The sequence below is a fragment of the Chlamydomonas reinhardtii genome, assembly GCF_000002595.2.
Source record: "Chlamydomonas reinhardtii strain CC-503 cw92 mt+ unplaced genomic scaffold scaffold_19, whole genome shotgun sequence".
Lineage (NCBI taxonomy): Eukaryota > Viridiplantae > Chlorophyta > Chlorophyceae > Chlamydomonadales > Chlamydomonadaceae > Chlamydomonas > Chlamydomonas reinhardtii.
This window is the reverse complement of record NW_025061532.1, coordinates 185,274-204,322: the sequence shown is the minus strand read 5'-3', so window position 1 is coordinate 204,322 and position 19,049 is coordinate 185,274. Positions and strand designations below refer to the sequence as shown.

The window sequence follows — 19,049 nt, the reverse complement described above, 5'->3', positions numbered from 1 at the left end:
CGGCCTGCCGCAGTGCTGGGGACGTCACCCGCCGGGGCAGCGCTCGAGCAGCAGGCTAGTTGGCAATGGCACCGGTAGCAGGCGGTATGTTAGATTGTTCATTAACGGCGGCGACAGATAAAAGCCGGGATACGTACGAGCCTCAAATGATTAATGGTTACAACTCATTCGGTCGGTGCAAGACGTGTGTGTGCGTGTATGGGGGGGATGTCCACCTTTGGGGGAGCGCAGGAGGGGCAGGGGCCGAGGGGGAAAGGGAGGGAAAGGTGGTTGGCACGCCGGGATGCGTGACACGCGTGTGACGGGACAGGTCAGGGGCACTTGGTGGGCATAGTCCCGCAGTGTGTCTCAGCGTACCGGTATTCACACACCTCCACCATTGCCACCGGTCTGCTGCCGCACCCACTCTTCAACAGTCACACCGTCTCAAGCAAAGCGCAAGCAAAGCGCAAGCAAAGCTCAAGCAAAGCGCAAGCAAAGCGCAAGCTCTACATGGCAGGGCCGTTCTGCACTACTGGCCGCTCGCTGCCAAGCACCTCCCCCGCCTGCGTCAGTGCGCTCCTCACATACCTGCTGCCGCAATGGAACCGTTAAAACCAAGCCCCCACAGCCCCCACCGCCACAGGCCCCATACCGACACATACAAACACACGTGTGTCAAGTATCTCACGCAGGTAATAGGTGTCAGCGCAAGCAGTGTTGCTACGCTAATTCAAAAAATTTGTCTTAACCTCCATGTCTGGTAGTTTGAGGCGCCCGTCGCCAATGCCAGTCCAAAGAGTCAGATCGCCAAGAATGCGTGTTGTCGTCTTGGGTCCACAGTGTCGTTCGCCCCTACTTGACTTCGTCATGCCGGCTTCAATCAACTGAGGCCCCAAACTGAAATTGATCGATCTCGTTTATGAATCACCATAACTCCCTCCGCAGTCCGCAATCTGCGCGCATTCGCGCACTCAGGCTTCCAAACACGCACGCAGGCGCCCACTCACGCACGCAGCCGACAGCTAATAAACACGCCTCAAGCCACTGCGCGCGCCTCCCCCTATCCAGGTCACCCCACCCCCACCACACCCCCGTCATAGCTGTATGCGCGCGCTCTCCCCGCCTTCACACCGCAGTCGCCTTCCCTTTTGCCGCCGCCTCCACAGGGCTGCCCTCCCATCCTCTCAGTCTCAGTCTCAAGGCTTCAGGAGGTTGCGCGCCAGCAGCAAGTGGCGCGCCCAGCACAATACCAGGCGTTTGCGGCTGCCAACGTGCCGCCCCACCCTCCTCTCCCCTTCTCGCACCGCCGCTCCCCCACGGCCGCCGACTGCCCCTCCTTCTCCCCTCCCCTCCCCTCCCCTCCCCTCCCCTCCCTCCACTTCCCCCTCCTCCTCCTCCCCCTCCTCCTCCTCCTCCTCCCCCTCCTCCCCCTCCGGCTGCTGCCTCATTCTCCTGTTGCCTCCCTCGCGTGCTGCCGCCCGCCCGCTCCTCACCGCAGCCCAGCGCCCGCCTTGGGCCCGCTGCCGCCAATGGGCGAAATCTGCACATGGCAGGCAGGCAGGCAGCATGAGCAGGCGGTGGCAGTACGGTACGGCAGCCAGGTGACACATGTGTCATGCATGAAACTATGTGCCTCTGAAATGCCTGGGGTCGCCCGCGCGGCCTGCTGCCGCATGTACGGCAGGGTTGCATGCGTTTTGCAGACACGCAGTCACAGCCACAGCTGTAGCCACAGACACAGCCACACACACACACACACACACCTCAGGATCTGTGGCCCGCACGTGCACGCCGGACCCAAACCCCGGACTGCACCCACGGACCCACTCACTGGACTGACCTGCAGGCTGAGGTCCAGGTCCGGCCGCGCCTCACCGTCCTCCTGCTCCTGTGGCGGCGTGAGGCGGTGAGGTGGGGGGGGGGTTACGTTTATGATTTGCATTTAAGGAGTGAAGGCGTAGCCAGATACAGTAGTACAGCAGCCGCGACGCTGCCGACGGGGGGCTGGTGAGGCAGGTTGGGGCATGGCAGCACGCTGCATAGCTGTGGGCAGGACCATAGTCGCGGGGTTGGTGGAGTCAAGTTGGGCCCTGATAGCGTGTGATGGCTCGGCGTCTTCGGGTGCTGGGACTGTCCCCTCTGCAACATCCGCGTTCATAGTTGCGACAGGGTAGAGAACCGGGCGTGCGATAGGGTGGTGGGGTAGAGAAGACCCGGCGGGATGCCGCCTAAGGCGTTTAGGGCTGGGAAGCGGGGGGCCACGCGCTTCAAGCCTTTCTAGGAGCGGCACCCAGAGCCACTGAGAGCCCCGGAACTGGCCCGCAGCCCCCCGCATGCATCCTGAATTCCTGGCGCGCCCGAGAGCCCCCTTGTGGCAGTCCCCCAGCCGAACCAAGTCGCACCCACTTCCCGGAGCACCAGCCGCAACATCTCTCCCCGTCGCCCAGACGTCCTCATGGCGACCCTCCTCCGTGCACTCCCCCCTACACTTCATACCTGTAATTGATTCACTCCAGTCTCCACATGAACAGCTAGCCCCCTCTTCCCACTCCCCGCGCAGGCCCCTGTGGGCTGTGCTGCTGCCCCGCTCCTTCCCCTCCGCCCCGCCCCGCCCCGCTCCTCCCCCCCCTCGCCCCGCCCCCCCCTCCTCCGCCCCGCTCTTTCCCCCTCCTCCGCCCCAGCCCACGTCAGCACCCACTCCGCTGGCCGGCTCGCCAGCCCGCGGAGCAGCCGCCCCAGGCCTACCGTCCCGAGTGGCAGGCTGCACCCCACCAGCCTGCCTCCTGCCGCGAGCTGCAACCGCGAGCTGCAAACCCTCTTCCCTGCTCGTCGTCCCTACTTGGCCCTGCCAGACCACTGGCCAGGGTGGGTAGCTGACCTCAGTCGGGCGAGCCCCCCCTGCTCCCCAGCCCCGCCCCCTGATCCCCAGCCCGCCTTGTGCTCCGCTAGTTTAGCTTTGTTTTGGCTTCGTTTGGGCTCGTATTTACAACCCGCCCCCCCCCCCTCAGCTTGACGATGCCTCTCACGGCCCACCCACCCACCCGCCCGGCCCCGCAATGGCTGTGCCACGGTATCCTCCCCTCCCATCCTTCACCCGTGCTGCCACTCCCCCCACCTTTTGAGAAATCTTTCTCAATCCGCTTCCCTCCACCTTCCGTCCATCCTCAGCTCCCGCCTCTTGCCACTGCCCCCGCCGCTGATCCCGGCCCCTCATCTGCCTCTACTCGGACCCCAAACCTCCCGCCCCGCGCCCCTGCCTCATCCTCCTTTTAGCTTGGTTTGGTTTAGTTTGGTCTAAAATTTACAACCCTGCCCTCCCCTCCCCTCCCCTGGAACGCCCCTCCCCTCCCGCCCTCACCTCTGTGTGCAGCCGCAGTGGCGTGCAGTTGATTGCGAAGCCGGGCCCGTCCGCCAGGTCGCGCTTGTAGCTCAGCATCACCTCCTTAAACGCCTCAAAGTCCGCTAGAGATAGCAAGAGGTCAAAGACATCCGACATTAGGCTGTCTTTGTGGCTCTCCAGCAGCCCCATGAACTCCTGCATGCTGAATCCCGGCACAGCCTGCTTCAGCCTCTGGTCTATCGTGCTCTCAACCAGGCTGGTGTATTTGCTGAAGATGTCTGTGTAGATGAGCTTGTTCTCATCCGAATCCTGTGCGTGGGCGGGGGGGAGAGGGGGTTTGCGAGAGAGAGAGAGAGAGAGAGAGAGAGAGAGAGGGGTTGCGGGAAGGGTTGCGGCTTTGCGGGAAGTGTTGCGAGCGGGGTTGCGATGGGGGTTGCGAGGTCAGGTCAGTGGGAGGAACGAGTAAGAGCAACGGGAGCAAGGCACAGCGTGGGGTGCGAGAGAACGAGAGGGAGAAGGTGGCGGAAGGGGAGGCCAGGGCCTGGGGGGTGGGGCGCAAAGGGCGACTGGGCGCGCAAAACCCCGCGGCCCCCCGTCGTGCTTTCGCGGAGGAGGCGGGCCGCGCACCTCGAAATGCTGGCAGTTTTCGCGGCAGAAGCTCTCCCTGAGCTCCTCAAACTCCTCGTCAAGCAGCACCTCTGCAGCGGCAAACACGACAAGCGTCAGCACCGCGACGGCATCGCTCGATCTCCTGGTCTCGCACCTTCAAGCGCCCCAACAATCCGGTCAAAGCGTTGCGTTTCCGCGTCTAGCTTGCTTCCGTCATCCACGAAGTTGATGTCCTCCTCCTCGCCGTCCACCTGCGACGCCCAAAAAGCCCTCAGACTCAACCCACTTTGCAAGGCTTCATTACGGGTCCACGCGGACTCACCACCAGCTCGCCGTCGCACAAGTCAACGTCGTCTTCGTGCATGTCTGCGTCGCCTGCGCCTGTTGACCAAAGTCAGGGTGCTTGCGCGAAAAAACGAGTTGAGCTCCACCTCGCCCTACCCTTGGTTGGCATCCACAGATGGCGCGCTGCAGCTTGAAATACCCCTATGCGCTAACGGTACAAGCAGCAATGCAGGTAGAGCAATCGGCGGAGGTCAAAGCCCTCGGGAGCGGGACGTCCAGACTTGCGGAGAGAATTTCTTCGTAGGCCCTCTTTTTCAGCAGCGCTACGTAGTGTTAAAACTTGTGACCGTATTACAGACTTGAGAGAGTTCGTCTTCGCACCCAACGCTTGAAGCCCTCCAGCGGCGATGCCGGGGCTCGCGGTGCTCACTTGTTTTGCAAGCGCGGCGCAGTACAACTTGCAAACATCAAACAGTTTCAACAGTTTCAGTGACCTTCTACACCACGTCTTTTCCAAACCGCTGAAAATGGCACGCCGAAACCCGAACGACGACCTTCTTTCCCACCGCCACCGCGCGTCCCACCCACCGTGCTTTCCCCACCTAACTTGCAGAAAACCAAACTGCTTTCCTCCGCACAGACAAACGGTTAATCACACATGCAAATAAAACTTCACGGCATACTTTCTCTCCTTACTCCACGGACGCGGGCGCGGTGCGCTGGCGCTTGGCCGCACCCTGGCCATCCCGCGAGCGCTTGGCCTTGGCGCCCTTGAGGGCGCCCGCCTGTCGGTGTAGGATACAAAACAAGTCGTGATCAATACCAAAAAGGGGTACGAAAAGGGGGAGCGGGGAAGTTATCTGAGCGCGTGCTCGCTGTAGCAACTCGGCTCGCCCGAAGCGCCCCGAGCTGACGCTGCCGGCGAACCCCGCGGCGAGCTGGGCTTGAGCGGGATTATACATCCCAACGATCGGGGAAGCCCAATGGATTTTTCTTCCCGTTTACGGGGGTCGGGGCAAGCCGGGGTACTGCGTAGCGGTATGGGTTCATACATCCCCGGGCCTTCTGGCGCCACACCAGACTCCTGGACCTCAGCAGCTGCCAGCCCACACGCGCACGCACCACATAAGCTCTCTCAGCATCTCCGATAGCTGGGGTCGGAATAAACTACCCCGAAATTACCCAAGAACATGTGCTGCGCGCCTCCCACACGCACCTGTGCGCCGCCCACAATCGACTCGAGCTTGGCGCTGGCGGCAGCCTGCTTGCCGCGACGGCGGTTGAGCATCCGGCGGTCCAACGTCCAGTAGGCGTAGGGGTCCACCTTGGACTTGCCTGTGACGGTTGGGACGGTTGAAGGCGGTTAAAGACGGTTGAAGACGGTTGACGGTTGGGACAGAGGTGGTTGGGGGGCGCAGAGCGTTGGGGCGGTTGGTGGAGCGCGAGCTCCACCACGTTGGGCTCCAAGTGGGGAAAGGATCGGGGCAATGCATGCAGCAGGCATGGAGAATTGCGGGAGATACCGGTGCACCAATGCGGATCATGCTAAGGCCGCTCATGCCTCAGCTCACGGAGGCAACACCACCGCAGCCGCCACCCTCGCTCCCACAGCCACCGTCTCACTCCCACAGCCACCGTCTCACTCCCACAGCCACCATCTCTTTCCCCAGCTGGCCGCCAGCTCACCCTTGACGTCACCGGTGGCGCCCTTGGCCTTGAAGCGATCGCCGCTGTGCGCCGACTTGCCTGTGGGCGGGGTGGGAGGGAGAGAGGGAACGTGTGTGTTTGTGTTGGTGTGTGTGTGTGTGTGTGTGTTCGTGCGCGCGCGTGTGTGTGTGTGTGTACGAGCGTGTGTACGAGCGTGTGTGTGTGGGGGTGGGGGGGGGGGGGGGGGGTTGGGACATGTGCGTGTGCGTGTGGCGTGGCGCTGGTAGTTGGTGGTGGCAGCATGCAGGTTGGTGGTAGCAGCAGGCAGATGGGAGGGCAGGCAGCACAAGAACGCACAGGTTGGTGGTTCGCAGCGTGTACACACACATGTGCCCACTGTCTGGGCGGGCTTCGTTTTTTCAACACGCACCCACACAAGGCCGCTTACACACACGCGCAAACACGCACACGCACCCACACAAGGCCGCTTACACATACACACACACACACACACACACACACACACACACACACACACACACACACACACACACACACACACACACACACACACACACACACACACACACACACACACACACACACAAACACACACACACTCACCTCCGCGGCTGGCAGTGCTCCTCCCGCCCTCGCTCCGGCCTCCCGCACTCCTCCCGCCGGCGCTCCTCCCACCCTCGCTGCGGCCTCCCGCACTGCGGCCGCCCATGCTGCGACCGCCCTGCGACTTGGCCTCGGCGAACCGCACCGACTTGCTCTCGCCCGCCTTCTTCATCGCGTACTTGAGGTCAGCGACACCCTGGTGGTGTTGACATTGCAGTATTGTTGACATTGCAGTATTGTTGACATTGCAGTATTGTTGACATTGCAGTATTGTTGACATTGCAGTATTGTTGACATTGCAGTATTGTTGACATTGCAGTATTGTTGACATTGCAGTATTGTTGACATTGCAGTATTGTTGACATTGCAGTATTGCGGGTGGGAGTGTGGGGGTTTGGGGGTTGGAGCAGTGGGATACCGTAAAGGTGAGAGCAGTGGGAGCAGGGCATGGGCGCGGGTTGGGATGGAATGGGACTGAAGCGCCCTGGCCCCCGATGCTTACGAAACGTTTACATACAGCAACCTTAAACTTCAGGACTCCACAAGCTGGACTGCAATGCGATCGACAACAAACAAAAAAATAAATACCCAAAGCGACAAACTTTCGCACGGCTGGCCTCCGTACCTTCAGGTCGTCAAAGTCGCTGTCGTCGCTGTCGTAGCCGGACGCGTCGCGGCCGCGTCGCCGCTTGCGGCCCGCGCCGCCCTCGCCGTCGCCGCCGTCCTCCTCTGCAATGACCATCTTGCCTGTGGTGGGGTCGCGTGTGAAGCTGGGCTCCCCAGCACCGCCGCCCGAGCCCGCCGGCCGCACGCCTGCGGTTGGGGCCAACGATTTAGCGGTGGGGGGTTACATTCATGATTACTTGAGAAGTGAAGGCGTAGGGGCGACGAAGAGCGCTTGCGTTTTTGGGGTTGTTGCTCACAACAGCCGCAAACGAGGGGGCGGGGCCGGTAGAAGACGGCGGAAAGCGAAGCAGTCGACGGACGTGCCTCCTCCGCCACCTCACCTGCCGCGCTCCGCACCAGCTGTCGCGACGCCGCCGCGTCCAGCAGGTCCATGGGCTCTCCGCCGCCAGCCGCCAGCCGCACGCCGCCGGCGCCGCGGCCGCCGCGGCCCTGCTGCTGCTGCTGCTGCTGCTGCTGCTGCGAGCGGCCGGCGAGGGACCTCGGGCCGCCGGCGCTCTTGACGCTCCTGCGGTTGTGGTGGTTGTGGTGGTTGTGGTGCGGATGCGGATGCGTTTGGGTTGTCCATCCTTCCATCCCCATCCTGCACTTCACTCGCCCCCATTGATTGAGGTTGGAATGAACTGACCTGCCCCCCCGGACTTTCCCGTTGGGCTTGGGCACATCACCCCACCACTAATAATTATCTCCCGCCAACCTACATCGGTGGCAACCCCGCAAACCGCCCGCATCAACCCCAAACACACCAAAACGCGAAGCCAGGCGCAGCAGGCCCACTCCACAACAGGCACCCTCCCCTGCCCCCAAAACAAACCCCAGCTCCTGTTTCCTTACGGGATTCGTTCAGAGTTAACCTCCCAAAACAAACCCCAGCTTCTGTTTCCTGACGGGATTGGTTCAGAGTCAACCTCCCAGAACAAACCCCAGCAAGCGGTGCCACTCACTTGGGCCCTCCGCGGCCGCCGCCGCCGCCGGCTCCCTCGCTGCCGCCATCCTCCGAGTCAAACACCGCAGCCTCGCCCCATTGGCTGGCGCGCGCGGTGCGGGCCATGGTACTCCGGCCCGCGCTGCGGCGCGAGCGGCCGTCCTCGTCGCCGGCCTGTTGTTTTGGGTTTTTTCGTGTGGGTGGGTTGCATTCATATGATTGGTAAAAGGAGTGAAGGCAGGCGGGTAGGTGTTTTTGGGGGGTTGGGAGCACGTACGGTATACAGCGAAGACCGTGACAGGCCGGTGCGGCCCCCGTCCCCCTGCTCTACCCGGCTCCTCCCAACCGGCCCACTCATTCCACTCCACGACCGCATCCTCCCTCCTCCCTCCTCCTCCTCCCTCCTCCCTCCTCCTCCTCCCTCCTCCCTCCTCCCGCCTCCACCTCCCCGCCACTCCCTCACCTCGCTGCCGCCCTGTGAGCCACCCGCGCCCTTCCGCCGCTGCTTCTTGGCCGCCTCCTTGCGGATGTGCGCCAGCAGTTTGGCGTCACCCGCCGGCATCACCGCCGCAACCGCGTCGAAGCCGCAGCGCCTAGCCAGGCGCTCCACGATAACGCGAACCTGGAGGGGCGGTTGGGCGGTTGGTTGGGCGGTTGGTTGATCAGGTGGTTGAAGTGGTTGGTTGGAGGGATTGGAGGGATCGAACTTTGTATCTGGCACAACGTGACCAAGGGGACCCTTGGGAGCGCACACGGTAGCACCGGCAGCAGCAACAACCACAGCGGCAAACGTAGCCGCATTATCGCACACCCCGCACTGCCCCTTTCTTGCACTGTGACAATTACTCGCTTACAGCCTAGCATCACAGGAAACCATGCCTCTTACCTTGAGGACTCGAACCCATGCAAATGCTCATGCTTATGCCTCTTACCTTGAGCTTGAACTTGTTCTTGGAGTCCTCGGCCCAAATGAGCATCCCCTCCAGGATGGGGCCAAGGTGGGGTGTGAGCAGCTCCACAGGCAGCCGCATCGCGCACACCTGCAGGGTGCAATAAGGGTGAGGGTTTTGATGGGTTTGGTGGGTTGGGCTGTTATAAAGCAAACGGTAGCCGCATCATGCACATGTTGGGTTGGTTTTGTGATGCGTTTGGTGGGACTGGCTTGAGGGGGATGGAGAGGAGCCGATGTGCGTGCGTGTGGGTTTGGGAATCCCCCCGGTTCCTGTAACAACCAAACCTCTGCAAGTGCTGGCAGACGTTTGCTGTTGATGCAGGGTTGCTCCGACCTCACCTGACCTCGTTTCCATCGCGACTTGTTTATATCCCAACGCGATCTCCATTATTCTCTTTCCCTCACCTTTACAAAGCCCAGTACAGCCTTGATGATCTCGCGCGCTTTGCCGCGGAGCAGCGACAGCACCGGCGGCAGCAGCGCTGCCACCACGTTCTGTTCGTTTGGGTGCACACGTGCACGTGTGTGAGTTTGAGTGTGTTGAAAAGGGCACAGCGTCGTCGATAACAGCGTGTGCGAGAAAACTCAACGCATGTGCTAGAAAGCAGAACGTGAAGACTCCGGGAGACGTGGATTTGACCTGCATGGCCGCACCCTTTGATAAACCCACAAACCCAGCACTCATTGATAGACACACACACAAACAAACACACAAACAAAGCGACCCAACAGGCGACACGCACGCAATCCGCGCACTGACCTGCATGGCCGACGCGAACTCGAACGTGAGTCGGGCCAGCGCCATGACTGTCGCCGACATCATGTGCGGCGTGGTGGCCACCAGGCCCGCCATCACCATGGAGAAGAACTCGTACAGGCCGCCCTGTCGTACAGTTACGGTTACGGTTAAAGTTGCAGTTACGGTCGGTTGGTGGCGGTACGGTGGGTTGTCGGTTGAGTCTTGGTTGAGTCTTGGCTGGGGTTTCTTGGGCGCGTATGAGGTGAGGTTTCTTGCGTGCATATGCTCATGTTGTGGAGCGTGTGGGGGTTGTTTCAAGCCAAGTCGCACAACCGCATTCAAGCCAGCATCCATGCCCCTTGCCATCATCACCGGTAACCTTCCCCACATCCCCAACCTTGCCCACAAGCCCCTACCTCCCCACCCACCCCGCCCCACCCCCTGGTTAAAGCCTCACTGCACAACTGACCATATGAATGCTACCCCCACCCCGCCGCCCCACGCTACCTTGCCGCTGGTGCCGGCGCCGCCGCCCTCCTCCTCCATACCATCGCTTCCGCCCTCCTCCTCCTCATCCTCCTCGCCCTCCTCCTCGTCGTCGCCCTCCTCATCCGACGAGCCGCCCATGCCGCCGCCTTTGCCGCCGCCGCCGGGTGCCCGTGGCCGCCGCCGCCGGCCTAGCCTTGCCAGACCAGGCCCGGGGTCTGCTTGGTCCATCAGATGAGCCAGGCCGACCAAGAGGTCATAGGCAGCGGCGCGCGTCCTGTTTTGGATCAGGTTTTGGGTTTTAGGTTTTAGGTTGGGTTTATTTTTGGAGAGTTTTTGGTTTCGTCATTAGTGTGGAAAGCAGGCATTAGCCATTGACACGACTAACAGCAGCAAGCGAAACAAGAATCCGTGCCTGAACTCGAGCGCATGAATTCGAGCACATTGGGAAAGGCCCTACCACATATGATGATAAACCCCCACTAAAACTATGAAATCAAATGGGGTTGCAAACTCACTTCATGTTGGCCTCCTTGGTGCAAAGCACAATGTCCGCCACCAGTGACGCCACCAGCTGCCGCCGCCGCGATCCCGCCGAGCCGCCAGCCGCGCCCTCGTCCTCGCCAGCGCCCTCCATCGCCTGTCGTGATTGTCGTTGTTGTCGTGAGTTAGTGTTGTTGTTAGTGGTGTTGGTGGTGTCGAGACGTTAGTTGTCGTTGTTTTGATGTTGTTGTTGGTGTTGTTGATGCAGAGTGGGAGGCCAGGGGGCTAGCCTTTAATTTAGTAGTGATGGAAGGTGCCCGTGTGCCATGTCTCGTTTGTTCCGTGCGGCAAGGATTGGGGGCATTTGAATCCCCCTCCCCATACCCCACACGCCACAACCTCCTGTCCTGGTTTGGTCAGGTTTGGAAGAACTCTTTAGTCGGGTTAGTCGGAGTAAACTAACCTCCGCACCTAGCCCACGCTGTGCCTCCGGACATCAGCATTTACAGTGCGGCCTCTCCCCGCCACCCTTACATTACAATTGGGACCGAACTCAACCACACACACCCACAACCCACCCTAAAACAGCAGCAGCACCCGCACACCCAACCCAGGCGAGGCCCCTTGCGCACACACGCACCTGGTCCTCTCCGAGCACGTCTCCGGTGAGCGCCTCCGACTCGGGTCCGCACCGCTGCAGCGCCACCACCACGGGCCGGATCACACGCAGCCGGTGGCGGCGCGCGGCGGAGAGGGTGGAGACGGCGGAGGGGCCCAGCAACTGTGCGCAGGTGTGGGTGGGTGGGTGGGGTGGGTGTGGGTGTGGGTGTGGGTGTGTAGGATGGGTGTGTAGGATGGGTGGGTGGGTGGGTGGGTGGGTGGGTGGGTGGGTGGGTGGGTGGGTGGGTGGGTGGCTGACTGAGGCTTTGGCGTGGGTTTCTGAGAGGCAGCCGCCAAGCCTTCCCACAAGTCCCAAGCAACAGGCACATACCCACATAACAACATTCAATGGAGCTAAGATAACAGGTCTTCAGCAGCTACAAAAACACGAAAGCTATACTGAAACTAGGAACTGAACTAAAACACACATACACGCTCCTCTCTCCCACCTGCTTGAGCACCTCCTTGAGGTTCTTCGCCAGCCAGGTCCCACGAGCCTCGCACAGCACCGCCAACACCTGCGTGTTCGCGTGTGTTTGTGTGGGTTTGTTTAACTTGATCATTGCTAAAGAGACGTTGATAAGGAGGTAATGGGCAGTAAGTTGTGTGTTGATGCGGGAAGGCGATGGAGGGGAGGCGTGGCGATCAAGGTGGTGCATGTGGGCACGCCCAGACGTACGTCAAAACACACACGCACGCACATATACAGCTCCCGTCCGCCCCACCCACCTACCTTGAACCCGCGCTTCTGCACGCCCGGCTCGGCATGGACCAGAGCCGACTTGACCGCCTGCTCAGGATGGGGTGGGGTGTGGGGAGCGGGGGGTTGGGGGTTGAGGAGGAGTGGCGTGGGGTGACGTGGGGTGACGTGGGGGATTACGGATTGGGGGTTTAGGTGGGGTGACGTGGGGTGACATGGGATTACAAGTTACAAGGAACGGAACAGGTCGGTGCAAGGAATGGCATCGGGTGGGTTCAGCAGGTACCCGAAGGCGGGAGGCTCGAGCGACGGGCGGAGGCAGCCACCCGCTCTCACGCTCAAAACGCAACAAATATACAAACGCAATCGCAAACGAACAGAAATTATTTCAAACACACCTTGAACAGCGCGTCGATCGCATTGTCACCCAGGCCGTAGCTCAGCCACAGCGCCAGCTCCAGGAAAGCGGAGCGGCGGGCGCCGGGGTCGCCGCCGCCCTCGGTGACGGCGTCGGGGGGCGGCACTTCTGCCGCCTCGTCCACAATCAGCTGTTGTTGCATGGGGGTTGTGAAAAGGGGAAATTGGGTTATGATTTAGGTGTTAGGATTTGGGTGTTAGGATGCAGGTGTTAGATCGAATGAGGGTTGGGGCTAACCGACGAAACCGACACAAACACGCGCGGTGGTGTGCAGTGGAGGAAAGGCTGCTCCCCCCTACTCCACCCCACCCCACCCCCATCCCATAAAATATACATACAGATCACGACTACCGACACCCAAACAGAACACAAATTACCACAACCTTTACACATACGGTACAAACACGCACCTTGGTCAGCTTCTGCAGCGCCGCCCGAAAGTACCCCGCCACCGCCGCCTCAGGCGTCACCGCCGCCGCCGCCGCGATCGCCGCCGCGAAGGGCGCGCGCGCCTCCGGCGCCGCCGCCAGATAGGCCGCGCACAACACACTCAGCCATTTGGCATTGAAGGCGCGAAGCGCCGCCAGCGCCGACTCCGCCTCGGCCGGGCCGTAGCCCTCCGGCGGCGCGCCGCCGTGCGCCGCCGCCGCCGCCGCGTCCTCCGGCGTCGCGGGAAGGTCGCCGTCGTCATCGTCGTCGTCGTTAACACCGCTGCCGGCGCCGCCGCCGCCGCCAGCGCCGCTGGCGGGGCCGTGGGCGGCGGGGTCCGCGTGCCCGACGAGCTCGGGGCCGCGGCCGGCGGCTGCGAGCACGTGCCGCACCTGTGCGAGAGGAAATAATAAAAATATAATAAGCGCGAAAATAAATTGACATGATCTTGCATCGTGATCTTGCATTCATTGTTTGTTTGTGTTCATCAGGATTGAGCAATGACACATAAGTCAAACAACCACGCCACGCAGAGCAAACACAAGCACACAAGCACCAAACATAAACACAGAAGCACAAGCACGAACACACACATCAAACAAACACACGAGCACAAGCCACAAACACAAACAACGCACCTGCATGCAGGCACGCGCCAGGGCCGCGCAGATTGCGGGTTGCAGGTCGGGGCGGTTGGCGAAGGCGGCGGCGAGGGAGTTGACGCCGCCGGCGTATGCGGAGGGTAGGTCCACGGCCCACGACATGAAGGCGGGGAGGCAGTGCCAGATCTGGAGGTGTGGGGTGTTGGGGGTGTTGGGGGTGTTGGGGTTGGGTTAAGGGTTGGGGTGGAGGTGTTTATGGGCTGAGTGGGGTTTGGGATGTGGGTGGTGCGGGTTTGGTAAGGTGGGGTTGCAAGGATGTTTGGAAAAGTGGTACAGGATGCACTGGGGTGGGAATTGGGAACACGACATTCATGCGATAAACGCGCCGACCTGCTATAAAACTTCACATGATTGGGACAACGCCGTACGGAACCCCGAAAGCCGATATGATGTACGGTAACACAGCTACAAACATAAACAAAAGGAGCGTGTACAACACAAATACACACACGCAACAACAAATACACGCCCTCCCCACCCACCTGCAGCTCGAGGGTGCGACACTTGAGCGCCAGCCCGCCCGCCGCCGCGCCGCCCGCCGCCGACAGCGCCGCCGCCCTCGCGCCCAACTGCTGCGCCAGCGGCATCAGCTCCTGTGCGTGTTTGTGCGTATTATTGCGTGTTTGTGTGTTTGTGTGTTTGTGTTCGCGTGTGTTTGCTTGGGATACTGCGTGGTTGCGTAGGAATCTGGAACGCGCGGTGTGCACGAATGTGTTTGTGTGTTTGTGTAAATGGGCATGGTGAAGAGCAATGTGTTTAATTAGACCCTGAGAGCGAGAGGTGGCATATAACACAGCGTCAACACATTTTGGCAAGCTGAAGCAAGACACGCCAAACACATCCATGACACCCCCAAACACACCCAAAGCACACCCAAACACACTCCAAACACATCCCCACCCACCCCTCTGAACACCCCGACACAACCTCACCTTGAACCAGAACCCCAGGCGCGCGTGCCGCACGTGCCTCCGCATCAGCGGCAGCAACCACGTGCGCGGCTCGGCGTCTCCCGTGAGCGCCTCCGCAATCTGGAGCGGCAGGACCTGCGTGTGTGTTTTGGGGGTTACATTCATGACTAATTAAGGAAGTGGTAGAAGGTAGACCAGCTTGCAGAACACGTGTGTGTGGGGGGGGGGGTCGGGGGGCGTGTGTGTTTGGGCGTGTGTGTTTGTGTGTACGAGCGTGCGTGTGTGTTCTGTGTTGAGGAGGGACAGGACAAGGCCTGCGCATGACAAGAGCCACCAACCCACACACACGCACTCCCACCCGTTCCCACACACCCGACCGCGCACCTTGAGTACAATCTCCGGACCCAGGCACTTTACCGCCACACCCAACGTCGCCTCCGCCGCGCCGCTGTGCGCCGCCGAAGCCGCCGCCGCCGCCGCGGTGGCGGCGGCGCCGCCGGCCGCCGCGGTCGCGTCGCCGGCGGCGGCGGCGGCTGCGTCGGCGTCGTCAGCTGCGTCCACGGCCCCCGACACAATGGCTCCGAGCGGCACGAGTAGGGGCGCGGCGGCGTCGGCGCAGCCCAGGGCTCCCAGTCGCTCAATCAGCGCTCCGACCACTGTTTTGAAATTTGTTTGTGAGTGAATGAGAAAAGTGAGTGAATGAGTGAGGCAAGCGGCAGCATTTGTGTGCTTGTGGTACGGCTTGCTTTGCGTTTGATTGTGGCTCTTGTGCGGCCTGGCCATAGATTGTACTCGCATGCACATATACAAAACGCCGCGTCCTGGTCGTGATGTAACTCGTCCAGACTGAAGCTCGCTTCATCAGCTTCATTCGTCCAGACCTAACTCTCTTAATCACCCAGGACACCACGCTCGAAACGCCCACGCAAAACGCGCTTCCATTTCCCCTCCCCCAACCCCCCATTTCTCCACCTCCCCCCCTCACCCGGCAGCGCCATTCCCCAGGCGTCCTGGTACCGAGAGCTCAGGCTGCCCCCGCCCTCCCAAATACACACACGCGTGTCAAAACACACACGCTTCCCTTTTCCCCGCCTTCCCCCAAACCCGGCCCCCCTCACCCGGCAGCGCCATGCCCCAGGCGTCCTGGTACCGAGAGCTCAGGCTGCCAGCCACGGCCGCCACCAGAGAGGACAGCGGCGAGGGGCCGGCGGCGGCGGCGGCGGCGGCGGCGGCGCGCGGGCGGCGGGCGGCGGCGGCGACGTCGGGGGTGAGGCAGTCCAGGATGAGCGACCGCAGCGCCTGGTGGGGCGGCGGCGGAGAGGGTCGAGGGATCGACATTAATTGAGAGGTCGTAGGGATTCGTGTAGCGTGCGAGGTGAGGCAGGGGGTGGGGAGGGCATCGCAGGAGGTGCGTGCCGTACGGTACGGCGTGCATCATGCGATCCACGACTGCCAGCACGTCAGGCCAAGCCCAGGCTGTGCCCCAACCTGTCCGACTCCGAAACTCCATCCCGCCATTGCGCAACCAACGCAATCCAACCCACCGCATTACGTTATAGCCCAGCTCAAAACCACCCAAACCAAACCAAACCCAAACTAACACAACCAAACCAACACAACACAACAAACCACGCAGCACTCTGCACCCTGCACCAACTGCCCCGCGCACCTGCGAGGTACCGAAGCGCACTCCGTCTTGTTCCGCCGCCAGCCCCGGCACCAGCGCATGCACCGCACGAGGCAGGCGCGCGGCCGCGGCGGCGGGGTCCGCCTCCGCAAGCCGGCCGAAGCCCGCCTGCATGTTGGGAAGCGGCGGGGGTGGGGGTGGTGGAAAACCGGAACAGGTTTGTTGGTTGGGGGTTTGGCTTGGTTGGTTCCCCCACCCCCGCTCATTTGGTGACGACTTCGTCTGCAGTACTCATTGCATCCTGTACCGCTTTACGCCCCGTGCCCCCAAAAACTTACCTAAATCCTCCTCCCAAACCCCTCCGCCCCTCCCCCCCCCACCCGCACCTACACCCATACCCGCACCCACCCCCCATACACACACACGCCCCCTCAACCCCCCACACCTCCAGCAGTCTCCCCAGCGCCGTGAGCAGTCCGGGGTCGCGGCCCGGACCCGAGGCCCACAGCGACTCCGTCTCCAGGACCACCTAGGGGGTGGGTGAGAGACAGCGAGCGAGACAGCGAGCGAACGTGAGGGCGAGACAGCGAGACAGCGAGACAGCGAGCGAGCTTGCAAGTGAGCGAGCGAGCGAGGCCGAGAAGAAAGGAAGGAAAGAAACATAAATCGTTGGAATGAGGCTAATGGAATATGGGTGAGGTTGTTGAAAGGCATGCAGGTGCGTACACACACACCGCACACACCAATCGCCGCGGGTTTCACGCTTCACCCCCTCCCTCCCGCCCGCCCAAGGCCCCAGGATTACTCAAAGCCCCAGGAGGCTGCCTACCGCCTACCATTTCCTGCTCTATCATGAACGTAACCCCACACCACACCACACCCCCTCCTCCTCCTCCTCCCCGCCCCCCTCCCCCTCCTCCTCCCCCTCCCCCTCCTCACAGTGATCAAATCCGCAAGGTCCGAGGCACCCAGCCGGCACGCCGAGCCGCCGCCGCCACTGACGCCACTCACGCCGCCTGCGCCCGCCAGCGCCGCCAGCGCCTCCGTAACGTGCCTGTGTGGTGCGGGCCCGGCGGGGCGTCGACGTGGGTGCATGAATAGAGTGGGTGATTAGAGAGGGGTGGAAAGGTTGGGCTTGGGTGGGTGCGTGGAGAGGCTGAAGAGGCTGTGCCAGTATGTTTGGTCCCGGCGGATCCGTGTGGAATGCGATGGTGCCGGATGCAAGTGGATCCAGCATGTGCGTGCCCACGTGCCTGCGTGTGTGCGTGTCTGCTTGTGGCGTGTGTGTGTCTATGTGTGGAGCGCCATGTCTCGTGTCGTGTCGTGTCCCTGGTGCCGGCCCTTTCACACACACCCCTTCCTCCCCCCTCCATCCCAACCCCACCCCCACCTGTCCAACAGCGGCTGCTTGAGCCCGTACAGCTTCAACATCAGCTCCGCCACAGACTGCGGGTGTGTGGAGGGTGTGTGTGTAAAGGGGGGGGGGGTACATGCATTAAGTTTACGAAGTGAAGTTGTAGGGGGGGGTCAGAATCTGGGCGTCAGATTGTAAAAGAACGAGTGTGTGCGTGTGAGCAAAGCAGACGGTGCAAGTGTGTACATGTACGCGAGTGTGGCAGCAAACGCAACCTGGCCCTGCTTCCCCCTAGCCCGCCCTGGCCCCCACCTCTGTGACACCACGCCATCCCCACCCCACGCCCCCCACTCCACGCCCCCGACCTCACGCCCCCCACCCTCACACCCCACACCCCACTCCCTACTCCCCACTCCCCACTCCCCACTCCCCACACCCACTCCCCACACCCACTCCCCACACCCACTCCCCACACCCACTCCCCACTCCCCACACCCACTCCCCACTCCCTACTCCCCACTCCCTACTCCCCACTCCCTACTCCCCACGCCCCCTCCCACCTTTGCGGCCGCCGGCGCCAGCAGCGGCAGCGCCTGCTTCAGCGCCCCCAGCAGGTGCAGTGCGTCCGACACCGCAGCCGTGATGGCGGCCTCGGCGGCGGCACGCTGCTTGTTGGTGGCGGCGGCGGCGGCGTGCGCGGCGGCGGCGGGGCCGGGAAGCACGCGCTGGCAGACTGGAAGGGGGGGTGGGGTGGGGTGGGGAGGGGGAGGGGGTGTTGGGGGAGGAGGTTGGAGGAGGTTGGTGAGGGAGAGTGAAGGATGGGAGGAGGGGTTGTAGATACCAGCCCAAACATCTGGCTCACACGCAACCCTCCACCCTCTAAACCACATACTGTAGTTCACATCCCGCCCTCCAACCCTCAGTGCCCCCATACCCCCACACTCTCCTTCTTCCTCTCGTTCCTTTCTCTCCTTCTTCCTCGCAGGAGGGGCACCCCTTCTCTCCTTCCTTTCTCTCTTTCCATTATCTTTCTCCCTTTCTCTCCTTTCTTCCTCTCTTTCCTTTCCTTCCTCCCTCTCCTCCTCTCTTTCTCTCTTTCTCTGTCTTTCCTCCACACCCACCCTTGAGCACGAGGTCTGACGCGGGTGCCAGTGCCCCCGGCGCGCGCTGCAGGCCTGCCAGCACCTCCACCAGCCCGCCCACCGCCCGCTTGCGGACCTGCCGGGGAGGGGGGAGGAGGAGGAGGAGGAGGAGGAGGAGGAGGAGGAGGAGGAGGAGGAGGAGGAGGAGGAGGAGGAGGAGGAGGAGGAGGAGGAGGAGGAGGAGGAGGAGGAGGAGGAGGAGGAGGAGGAGGAGGAGGAGGAGGAGGAGGAGGAGGAGGAGGAGGAGGAGGAGGAGGAGGAGGAGGAGGAGGAGGAGGAGGAGGAGGAGGAGGAGGAGGAGGAGGAGGAGGAGGAGGAGGAGGAGGAGGAGGAGGAGGAGGAGGAGGAGGAGGAGGAGGAGGAGGAGGAGGAGGAGGAGGAGGAGGAGGA

General features: G+C 62.0%; 2 protein-coding genes across 4 annotated transcripts in view; both read right to left on the bottom strand.

Annotated features, from left to right (window-relative positions):
- Positions 1-145: 145 nt before the first annotated feature.
- CHLRE_19g751247v5 (uncharacterized protein) lies at positions 146-4,504 on the bottom strand. 2 transcript variants are annotated; one of them, XM_043072864.1, is made up of 7 exons: positions 4,373-4,504; positions 4,254-4,312; positions 4,086-4,182; positions 3,950-4,020; positions 3,341-3,631; positions 1,814-1,870; positions 146-1,522 (listed from the first exon to the last, which is right to left on the bottom strand). In XM_043072864.1, the coding sequence occupies exons 2-7, from the start codon at positions 4,293-4,295 to the stop codon at positions 1,472-1,474; spliced, it is 609 nt and encodes a 202-aa protein (XP_042914241.1). In that variant the 5' UTR covers positions 4,296-4,312; positions 4,373-4,504; the 3' UTR covers positions 146-1,471. The 2 variants fall into 2 exon arrangements, with proteins under 2 accessions (XP_042914241.1, XP_042914240.1); XM_043072865.1 differs by having other exon boundaries at positions 1,823-1,870.
- A 51-nt stretch (positions 4,505-4,555) lies between these two features.
- CHLRE_19g751197v5 (uncharacterized protein) overlaps positions 4,556-19,049 on the bottom strand; it is a 17,959-nt gene continuing 3,465 nt past the window's right edge. For both annotated transcript variants that reach the window (XM_043072862.1, XM_043072863.1), the window contains exons 4-32: positions 18,639-18,735; positions 18,078-18,250; positions 17,554-17,609; positions 17,103-17,217; positions 16,609-16,692; positions 16,206-16,331; positions 15,655-15,835; positions 14,921-15,192; positions 14,558-14,671; positions 14,108-14,218; positions 13,602-13,751; positions 12,945-13,355; positions 12,515-12,664; positions 12,150-12,206; positions 11,866-11,934; positions 11,397-11,537; positions 10,792-10,913; positions 10,295-10,550; positions 9,809-9,931; positions 9,454-9,543; positions 9,029-9,136; positions 8,560-8,718; positions 8,116-8,270; positions 7,495-7,679; positions 7,113-7,300; positions 6,488-6,683; positions 5,903-5,962; positions 5,433-5,551; positions 4,556-5,001 (exon numbers count right to left, since the gene is read on the bottom strand). In XM_043072862.1, the coding sequence (XP_042914238.1) occupies positions 4,909-5,001; positions 5,433-5,551; positions 5,903-5,962; positions 6,488-6,683; positions 7,113-7,300; positions 7,495-7,679; positions 8,116-8,270; positions 8,560-8,718; positions 9,029-9,136; positions 9,454-9,543; positions 9,809-9,931; positions 10,295-10,550; positions 10,792-10,913; positions 11,397-11,537; positions 11,866-11,934; positions 12,150-12,206; positions 12,515-12,664; positions 12,945-13,355; positions 13,602-13,751; positions 14,108-14,218; positions 14,558-14,671; positions 14,921-15,192; positions 15,655-15,835; positions 16,206-16,331; positions 16,609-16,692; positions 17,103-17,217; positions 17,554-17,609; positions 18,078-18,250; positions 18,639-18,735 (4,161 nt within the window). In that variant the 3' untranslated portion in view covers positions 4,556-4,908. The remainder of the gene's footprint in view (positions 5,002-5,432; positions 5,552-5,902; positions 5,963-6,487; positions 6,684-7,112; positions 7,301-7,494; positions 7,680-8,115; positions 8,271-8,559; positions 8,719-9,028; positions 9,137-9,453; positions 9,544-9,808; positions 9,932-10,294; positions 10,551-10,791; positions 10,914-11,396; positions 11,538-11,865; positions 11,935-12,149; positions 12,207-12,514; positions 12,665-12,944; positions 13,356-13,601; positions 13,752-14,107; positions 14,219-14,557; positions 14,672-14,920; positions 15,193-15,654; positions 15,836-16,205; positions 16,332-16,608; positions 16,693-17,102; positions 17,218-17,553; positions 17,610-18,077; positions 18,251-18,638; positions 18,736-19,049) is intronic.